At 47.8% G+C, this 10,421-nt stretch overlaps 1 protein-coding gene across 1 annotated transcript; it reads right to left on the reverse strand.

Moving 5' to 3' along the window:
- Nucleotides 1–547: 547 nt before the first annotated feature.
- LOC138788113 (poly(U)-specific endoribonuclease-A-like) lies at nucleotides 548–10,365 on the reverse strand. Its single transcript, XM_069965652.1, has 7 exons — nucleotides 10,259–10,365; nucleotides 6,235–6,337; nucleotides 4,189–4,300; nucleotides 3,960–4,081; nucleotides 3,585–3,697; nucleotides 2,680–2,833; nucleotides 548–1,822 (listed from the first exon to the last, which is right to left on the reverse strand). The coding sequence occupies exons 1-7, from the start codon at nucleotides 10,267–10,269 to the stop codon at nucleotides 1,559–1,561; spliced, it is 879 nt and encodes a 292-aa protein (XP_069821753.1). The 5' UTR covers nucleotides 10,270–10,365; the 3' UTR covers nucleotides 548–1,558.
- Nucleotides 10,366–10,421: the final 56 nt, after the last annotated feature.

Consider the following 10,421-nt stretch of genomic DNA (forward strand, 5'->3'; position numbering starts at 1 on the left):
GAGTGACAGTATAGCACCCCTATCATCTACTATCTGCAGTGACCTCTGGTGGTGAGTGACAGTATAGCACCCCTATCATCTACTATCTGCAGTGACCTCTGGTGGTTAGTGACAGTACAGCACCCCTATCATCTACTATCTGCAGTGACCTCTGGTGGTGAGTGACAGTATAGCACCCCTATTATCTACTATCTGCAGTGACCTCTGGTGGTGAGTGACAGTACAGCACCCCTATCATCTACTATCTGCAGTGACCTCTGGTGCTTAGTGACAGTATAGCACCCCTATTATCTACTATCTGCAGTGACCTCTGGTGGTGAGTGACAGTATAGCACACATTCCCAGCACCCCCCAGTGGTCATACACATTTCCAGCGCCCCCCCCCCCCCCCCCCCCCCCCCCAGTGGTCATACACATTTCCAGCGCCCCCCCCCAGGGGTCATACACATTCCCAGCGCCCCCCAGGGGTCATACACATTCCCAGCGCCCCCCCAGGGGTCATACACATTCCCAGCGCCCCCCAGTGGTCATACAGTAAACATCGGGATACAACGTCACACGGTTTTTATTACTTTGAAATGGATAAAGTATCTTCAAACATTTGCAGTAAAATAAAATAAAAATAAAACTCCTTCAGTGGGTGATTGTCCCTGCCCTGGATGTGGATGAGGGTGTGAGCAGAATTTCATGCTTCAGAGCTGCTCTGCTACATCTGTGCGTATATGGATTAGCATAATAAGGCACGCCTCCCCTGAGTGCAGAACGTCCCTATGACAGCACACACACACCCACACACACACCCACACACACACCCGCACACACACACACACACATACTGCCAGCGTCACTGCAGTCACTCAGGGGAGAGGAAACAAGAATCACAAGCCAGTGCATGAGAAACTAAATGCCCCTATGACAACACTTCCTCCCCCCTCTGTGTTATCATAGGGACGCCGGGCCTTATAACAACCACTCGGACCAGTTAGCCAGCTTTTACTTCCTTGTGATTGGTAATATGGGTGTCCCTATGATAACACTTCCTGCATCCTCAGTGTTATCATAGGGACCCTGAGTATCACAGCAACCAATGTCAAGGCAGATTGTACTGGACCAGATGAAGGTCCCAGCGTCCTTGATAATGATAACACTGATCTGCCAGAACTGGAAGTGTTGTCATGTGGACATGGAAATGATAGATGCAGAGAAAAATCACATTATGTATGAACAGTGTGAAATGTGTATATGCATGGAGTGGGGTCCCTGAGTGTACGGCCACGGGCCGGCAGGGGGTGACCAGACCAGCTTCCTGCGGCCCATGGGTGGGCTGCCATCCTGAAGACCCCCTGTAATGGACGAGCTGCTACAATGGATTAAAGGGGTCTTCCAGTTTTATGTAAACAAAGCTGCGGATTGGGTAACTTTCTAATAGACAGCAATGACTCTGCCGGCTGTCAGTGAATGGAATCCCCCTCTAAGCTGCGGAGGACATGGATCCGGCCTGGACCCTGGCAGCCAGCAGGACACTGGGGTCTATGGGAGAGACAGCAGGGGGCGCCGCTCAGTACAGGTCGGGGTTGTTGCTGCTCAGCAGGACGGGGTAGGCGGTGCCGATGTAGCGGCCGTGGCGATTGACGACGATCTGGAGCTCGTACTCCTCCACCCGGACCACCTCCTTGGTGATCTTCTCCTGGGACATGAGGAAGACGATGGTGTAGACGGCCACCTCAAACTCCGGGCTGACCCCGATGAAGCTGCTGCCCACCGGCTTCACCAGATCCTTCCAGCTGAACTGCAGGTTCAACACCTGATCGTCTTCATCCGGCTGCAGAGAGGTCAGAGGTCACTGTCCGGCCTGACTACCCCCCACCCCAAACACACAGACACTCAGGGCTCCGGGAAAGCTGGGTGACAATAAACATACCCACCATTACAATGTCAGTCAGCTCTCCCAGTATACGGCCCGCACTGCATTGTCAGTCAGCTCTCCCTGGATACGGCCCCCACTGCATTCTCAGTGAGCTCTCCCTGGATACGGCCCCCACTGCATTCTCAGTCAGCTCTCCCAGGACATGGCCCCCCACTGCATTATCAGTCAGCTCTCCCAAGATACGGCCCGCACTCCATTGTCAGTCAGCTCTCCCAGGACACGGCCCCCCACTGCATTCTCAGTCAGCTCTCCCAGGCCCCCACTGTATTATCAGTCAGCTCTCCCAGGACATGGCCCCCACTGCATTGTCAGTCAGCTCTCCCAGGACATGGCCCCCCACTGCATTGTCAGTCAGCTCTCCCAGGACATGGCCCCTCACTGCATTCTCAGTCAGCCCTCCCTGGATACGGCCCCACTGTATTATCAGTCAGCTCTCCCAGGACATGGCCCCCCACTGCATTGTCAGTCAGCTTTCCCTGGATACGGCCCCCACTGCATTGTCAGTCAGCTCTCCCAGGACATGGCCCCCCACTGCATTGTCAGTCAGCTCTCCCTGGATACGGCCCCCACTGCATTGTCAGTCAGCTCTCCCTGGATACGGCCCGCACTGCATTGTCAGTCAGCTCTCCCAGGACCTGTACATCCTGCATCTCCCGAAATAATAGTCACATGGGGCATTCAGGACTCCGGGAAAGTTGGGTGTCCACCAATAGAATCTCTATTACCCCCCAGTCACCTGGTTTCCCCCTTACCCGGCTCTTGGCCTGTCGGGCCACGAACCCCTTGTAGTCGATGTTGTTCCTCTTCTCCTGCAGGTAGAACTGCACCCAGTTGTGGAGCCCCATGATCTCCTGTCCCCGCTTGGACTCGCCCACAAACACGTGCTCAAAGCCGCAGGAATCTGGGCTGTGGGGGGGGGGAGGGGTGAGAGGGGTGAGATGCAGAAATGTATGCCCCCCCCCCCATATTACACACTGGACATTATAAGCTCTTTAAGGGAAGCACTTAACCACATGACCTGCTAGAATTGATAGGGTATGGGGGGCACTTACTTTAGGGAACTTGGACCCTATGATGAAATCCCTGAACCAGCATCAAAATACACCACTTCCCTGCAATCTGCTGTCCACTGCCTGTTGTTGGGGTAAATCTGTCTCTAGCAGCAGAGAGACCAAGACGGATCCTAGGAAATGGAAGCCTGGGCTGCGTACCTGTACTACAGAGGGTCCACACTGTGCCTGAGAGGTAAATCAAGGCTTCCCTCTCATCTCTGACCAACCATAAAGTAATGGGCAGAAGGAAGAACCTGGTGTTAATATCTTTATATCTCGAGGATCCACACTGTGCCTGAAAGGTAAATCAAGGCTTCCTTCTCATCTCTGCCAACCCATAAAGTTAGAAAAATAAAATTAAACTAAAACAAAATAAAATTAAGAATAAAAAAAAAAAAAAGTTATGGGCAGGAGGAAGAACACGATACTAAAATCTCTATTTGCAGAGGATCCACACTGTGCCTGAAAGGTAAATCAATGCTTCCCTCATCTCTGACCACCCATAAGGTTATAGGAAAGATAAAGACCCTGAAGCTAATATTTTTTAAAATAATCCACAAAGAACCCCCAGCACTATCCCTAGAAGGAGCGAGGCTCGTACTTACCCTTTTCCCGGCGCTCGGCTGTACAGCTGGAACCAGATGTTGTAGAGTTGGGACTTGAAGTCTTTCACGCTCGGCTTTGACCATTTCTTACCGACCAGATATTCATGAGTGATCTGCAACACACAACAAGGGGTTGACTCCGCCTCCTTGGCTATTGGGGCAATTGTAAAGTTCTGCCTCCTTCTAAAGGAGGATTGTGTGGGCTGGATGAAACTGTGACGGCTCCTCAGCTGTGAGAAGCGTCAGGTCTATACGTGTGTTCCGCCCATAGATGTGGACAGGACTGACCCCATTCACAGCAGTGAGCGGAGTCTATGAGAAAGTGCAGAACTTCTCATTTTACAGTGAGTTCGGGGATCGTGGGATCAGATTCACCTTCATCACTTTGGTCTCCAAGATGGCGTCGAGGAATCGGTTCATCTCAGCGATTTCTTCTGCCGTCACAACTTCGGCCACGCCGGTGGACATCTCGTAGTTATCGAGAAGGGAGATAAAAGCTGTAAGAGGGGAGAGGGGGGATATTATTTATACCCCAATAGGTGGGAATATAGCGGAATCACATGGACAGGAGGCGGAGCCAACGTCCCAAACTTCTGTATCTTACTTGAAAAAGTCTTCATACTCTTCAGCTTCTCCTCATCAACAAACTGGAAGAGCGGACAACGGGCACTGTCTCTAGCCTGGTGACTGCCGGCGGGTACATAGCCAGCCTTACCCTGTAATATAGAGGAAGGAGGCAGTAATATAGTAGTTATATCCCTGCATATAGGAGCAGTATTATAGTAGTTATATCCCTGTATATAGGAGCAGTATTATAGTAGTATATCCCTGCATATAGGAGCAGTATTATAGTAGTTATATCCCTGCATATAGGAGCAGTATTATAGTAGTTATATTCTTGTATATAGGAGCAGTATTATAGTAGTTAATGTGGATGAGAGCGATTAGCCGGCACCAGCCGATGACAACACTGGTATTGGACCGAGGGCTGGGAAATATACAGCAAAATTCAGTGCAGGTAAACCAAAAACGATCCGGGTGCAGGAAACGAATAGGACAAATGGAATATGCAGTGGAGAAAAAGGAATCCGCACTCACCGGTCAGCAGAAAGAGGGGTTTATTGATCCATACACTGGAGGCTGGAGCTGGGAGGGGGAAGATGTTAAGCAGGTGTGCTCTTAGCAGCTACAATTGTTTCTCGCCTGCTAGGCGCTTCGTCTGGCTATATATATTCCTGTATATAGGAGCAGTATTATAGGAGTTATATCCCTGTATATAGGGAGCAGTATTATAGTAGTATATTCCGGTATATAGAAGCAGTATTATAGTAGTTATATTCCTGTATATAGGAGCAGTATTATAGTAGTTATATTCCTGTATATAGGAGCAGTATTATAGTAGTTATATTCCTGTATATAGGGAGCAGTATTATAGTAGTTATATTCCTGTATATAGGAGCAGTATTATAGGAGTTATATTCTTGTATATAGGAGCAGTATTGTAGGAGTTATATTCTTGTATATAGGAGCAGTATTATAGTAGTTATATTCCTGTATATAGGGGGCAGTATTATAGTAGTTATATTCCTGTATATAGGAGCAGTATTATAATAGTTATATTCCTGTATATAGGAGCAGTATTATAGTAGTTATATTCCTGTATATAGGAGCAGTATTGTAGTAGTATATTCTTGTATATATGAGCAGTATTATAGTAGTTATATTCCTGTATATAGGGGGCAGTATTATAGTAGTATATTCTTGTATATAGGAGCAGTATTATAGTAGTTATATTCTTGTATATAGGAACAGTATTATAGTAGTTATATTCTTGTATATAGGGAGCAGTATTATAGTAGTTATATTCCTGTATATAGGAGCAGTATTATAGTAGTTATATTCCTGTATATAGGAGCAGTATTACAGTAGTTATATTCCTGTATATAGGTGGCAGTATTATAGTAGTTATATTCTTGTATATAGGAGCAGTATTATAGTAGTTATATTCCTGTATATAGCAGCAGTATTATAGTAGTTATATTCCTGTATATAGGAGCAGTATTATAGTAGTTATATCCCTGTATATAGGGGCAGTATTATAGTGGTTATATTCCTGTATATAGGGGGCAGTATTATAGTAGTTATATTCCTGTATATAGGAGCAGTATTATAGTAGTTATATCCCTGTATATAGGAGCAGTATTATAGTAGTTATATTCCTGTATATAGGGAGCAGTATTATAGTAGTTATATTCCTGTATATAGGAGCAGTATTGTAGTAGTTATATCCCTGTATATAGGAGCAGTATTATAGTAGTTATATTCCTGTATATAGGAGGCAGTATTATAGTAGTTGTATTCCTGTATATAGGAGCAGTATTATAGTAGTTATATTCCTGTATATAGGAGCAGTATTATAGTAGTTATATTCTTGTATATAGGAGCAGTATTATAGTAGTTATATCCTTGTATATAGGGGCAGTATTATAGTAGTTATATCCTTGTATATAGGGGCAGTATTATAGTAGTATATTCCTGTGTATAGGGGCAGTATTATAGTAGTTATATTCCTGTATATAGGAGCAGTATTATAGTAGTTATATCCCTGTATATAGGAGCAGTATTATAGTAGTAGTATTCCTATATATACCTGTAGGGAGATGCGGTAATCTTTTCCAGGTGACATGCGGTTCACGTCGGCGTCCCAGAGCTGGTTGAATAGTTTGGACAGTTCATGGTTTAGGTTTCCTCCTCTGTGAAGAAGATAAAGTGTTTGTGTGATTCGTGGCAGTCAGTCTCTTTATTCTATTGTTTTGCTCCTTTCTGCAATATTTTTCTGCATATAGTGACGCTCGGTACTAATATCCATATAGTAAAGTTGTCAGAAGGTTCTTTCTCCTTCTCTATATAAGACGCCGATGAATCTCATTTCCCCTCAATAAATAGGGAGACAAGTGAGAAGAATGGGGAAGGGGTCCGGCTCTCTGGAGCTACAATCTAATGGGTCACACAGCGGTGATGGGGATTTTGTCTGTCTGGTATATTGCAGGGGGAATCGTGCTGACGCGGCGGGATAGATACAGTCGCTGGATAAGCGGGATCCGGCTATTACAGTAACTGTGCATTTCCATTGTCACGCCATTGTAGATAGATGGACAGTATGGCAGAACCAACTCCACCCGACGCTCTGTGACCCAACATGGACCTCACTGCGATGGACATAAGACTAATCACATGATCAGCGAGAGGAGGACTGTGCGGAGGGCAGGGGACTGTGCGGAGGGCAGAGACTGTGGGGGATGGAGAGGACTGTGGGGAGGGCAGGGGACTGTGGGGAGGGCAGAGACTGTGGGGATGATAGAGACTGTGGGGAGGGCAGAGACTGTGGGGGATGGAGAGGACTGTGCAGAGGGCAGGGGACTGTGGGGAGGGCAGAGACTGTGGGGATGATAGAGACTGTGGGGAGGGCAGAGACTGTGGGGGATGGAGAGGACTGTGCAGAGGGCAGGGGACTGTGGGGAGGGCAGGGGACTGTGGGGATGATAGAGACTGTGGGGATGATAGAGACTGTGGGGATGATGATTGAGAGGACTGTGCGGATGACAGAGGACTGTGCGGATGGTGATGGGAGAGGACTGGGGAGGGTAGAGACTGGGGATGGCAGGGGACTGTGCGGATGGCAGAGACTGTGGTAGGATTGGGGTAAGGAGGAGTATCAGGCGAAAACTGATGGAAGATTGGAGGTGGAAGGGGAAAAAACTGAAGGAAAATAGAGACACAAGACACTTAGATAATCGGCCATGACTGATCCGGACAGGAGGAGGAGGAGGAGGAGGAGGAGAGGGGCCGCACTGGACACAATGGCCGCACTAAGCTGGTGACCCCACCGCAGGTGACCCCGCTCATCCGCCCTTTGTTAAAACTTGCTGGGTCGCCATCCTCGCTGCCCTGTCTGAATGGCGTCTCCGGAAAGTCGCTTATCATAACAGAACAGGACAAAAGTGACCATTATAGCATCACAGGGGTCGATACACAACACCCTGACCTCTGACCTCTATCAGGTAAGTGTTGTCATAGGAACATGCCACACAGCAGCCAATCACAACCCAGACCTCATGTCTCCAACCAATAAATGCAGAGATCTGCCGGAGTCATCAGAGGGTGATGTCACAGTCCTCCTCAACATCTCAGGCCCTATGACAACACTTCCTGTCCCTACGCTCTGTCAGGGCATCACTGGGAGGAATAACTAACCAGGTGAAATTTTTCTAGAACAGTTGAGTAAATTGTCACCTAAGTGTTATCATAGGGACGCCAGAGTTCATAGGGTGCGATTGATCACAGGTCACTTTTATAGGCTAAGAGAATTAAAGGGATAAAGGACGGATGTGGTGGGTGTCCCCTATGATAACATTGAACTGTTAGAGCATAGAGACGGGAAGTGTTGTCATGGTGATAAAACACACTCTTAAGAAGCAGAACAAATCTGCAGGAATGGCTTTACTTAAGACTGGTCATGTGACAGGAAGTGTCGGGGGAGGGACAGTGGCTGCCACCGACATAACCGCAGTCCGGCGCTGCCAGCTCTCTGTACTGGTCCCAGTCACTGGAACTGGTTTCCACCTGTCACAGATCACACAATGGCTCCTTATTCCGTGGTGTTAGCTTTGGCGCCAGTCCAGTCATACGTTTATTTAGCCACCCCTGTATGTACAACGTGTCCTCGATGGACGGGCTGTGTAGCTGCCGGAGCTGTCACTTAAAGGGATTCTCCAGTGCTACAAAAACACGGCCACTTTCTTCCAGAGACAGCCCCGCTCTTGTCTCCAGCTTGGGCGGGGCTTTGCTGCTCAGTTCCATTGAAGTGATCGTACGATTAACGACTTCGAAGTAACGATTTTCCTTTTATAACGTTCAGCGTTTAGACGGTACAATATATCGTATGAAAAATTCGTTTTGCGATCGCTTAAGCCTATCTCGCACATAGGTAAAATAGGTAAACGACTGTTTACACGGAACGATATGTGAATTTTTTGCCAACGACGATTTAAGAACATGTTCAAAGATCAAAATGAACGATTTCTCGCTCGTCGTTCGATCGTTCGTTGCCTTTACACGTACGATTATCGTTCGAATTCGATCGTTATCATGCAAATTCGCACGACAATCGTTCCATGTAAACGCAGCGTTAGTTCTATAGATTTGTAATTTACTCCTATATAAAAATCTCCAGTCTTCCAGTACTTATCAGCTGCTGTATGTCCTGCAGGAAGTGGTGTATTCTCTCCAGTCTGACACAGTGCTCTCTGCTGCCACCTCTGTCCATGTCAGGAACTGTCCAGAGCAGGAGAGGTTTTCTATGGGGATTTGCTGCTGCTCTGGACAGAGGTGGCAGCAGAGAGCACAGTGTCATAGACCACTTCCTGCAGGACATACAGCAGCTGATAAGTACTGGAAGACTGGAGATTCTATACATTTTATAAATATAAATTACAAATCTGAATAACTTTCTGATACCGGTTGATTTCAAAGAATAAAACCACTGGAGTTCCCTATAGTGATGATTGTTATCTGTGGGTGTGAGGTCGCTGATCTCTGCTCCAGGATATATCCCCCCCCCCCCTATAATCCCCGCTACCCCTCCCGGCCAGGTGTCGTCACCTCATTGTAGTAAATGGCCTGGGGGGAGGGAGGGAGCGGCTGCCAGACTGTACAAGGACCTCACTGCAGCCATCACTCAAACTATGGAGAACAGACTCACCTTTCTCTTAAAGGGACACGGCCCCTATAATGACATTATATATATATATATATATATATATATATATATATATATACACAGTATGTGGTACGGCTATGGGTCCCCTATAGCTCCCTGCAGGGGGACAAACCAACACACTATACATAACCACCCCCATTATTCAGAGTCTGGGGGCTGTTACTGATAGCTGGATTTAAAGGGACCCTACATAGGAGATAGCACCGTGTATATAGACACCCTGTACCTTTAAGACTCCCTCCCATATAGTCTGCCCCCTGCTTGTCCCAAGAGCTTGCAACCAATGATGACTGGCAGCTCTGCAGCTGATGCTGAACTACAACTCCCAGCATATCAGCCACTATAAAGAGGGTACTACAACACCCAGCATATCTGCCGCTATACAAGGGGGACTACAACTCCCAGCATATCTGCCGCTATACAGGGGGGACTACAACTTCCAGCATATCAGCTGCTATACAGGGGGGACTACAACTCCCAGCATGTCAGCTGCTATACAGGGGGGACTACAACTCCCAGCATATCAGCTGCTATACAGAGGGGACTACAACTCCCAGCATATCAGCCACTATACAGAGGGTACTACAACTCCCAGCATATCAGCTGCTATACAGGGGGGACTACAACTCCCAGCATATCAGCTGCTATACAGGGGGAACTACAACTCCCACAATGCCTTTCCAAGCAAGACCATTCAAAAGTAGTAGTAGATCCCATTCAGCTGTGGCTGCAGGGCATGCTGGGAGTTGTAGTGCTGCACATCTGACAGCTATAACCCCCTGCTGGTCAGGGCATGCTGGGAGTTGTAGTCCAGCTGGTAAGCTGCTCTTCCAAAGACACTACAAGTCCCATGCTGCCTCTGTGTATGGAGCTGTGGGTGTCCCGGGGATCTCACCTGGCCGCCATCACGATCTCCCGTCCGCCGATCCCCGGTGAGTTCTGCCAGCAGTGTCCCGGTCCGCTAGATGTAGGTGACCCGAACAGCCAATCACAGCGCGCACACCGGGCCCGCCCATTCTTTGAAGAAACAGGGCGTGGTAATGACTGACAGCTTGCGG

Source organism: Dendropsophus ebraccatus, chromosome 1 (genome assembly GCF_027789765.1).
Source record: "Dendropsophus ebraccatus isolate aDenEbr1 chromosome 1, aDenEbr1.pat, whole genome shotgun sequence".
Taxonomy (NCBI): Eukaryota; Metazoa; Chordata; class Amphibia; order Anura; family Hylidae; genus Dendropsophus; species Dendropsophus ebraccatus.

Excerpts from the sequence above, each read along its gene's own strand:
- LOC138788113 (XM_069965652.1), bottom strand. Across the intron at positions 4,301-6,234 it reads ATTACCGCATCTCCCTACAG|GGTAAGGCTGGCTATGTACC; the intron begins GTATATATAGGA and ends TCTATATTACAG. Across the intron at positions 4,082-4,188 it reads GAGTATGAAGACTTTTTCAA|CTTTTATCTCCCTTCTCGAT; the intron begins GTAAGATACAGA and ends CCCCTCTTACAG.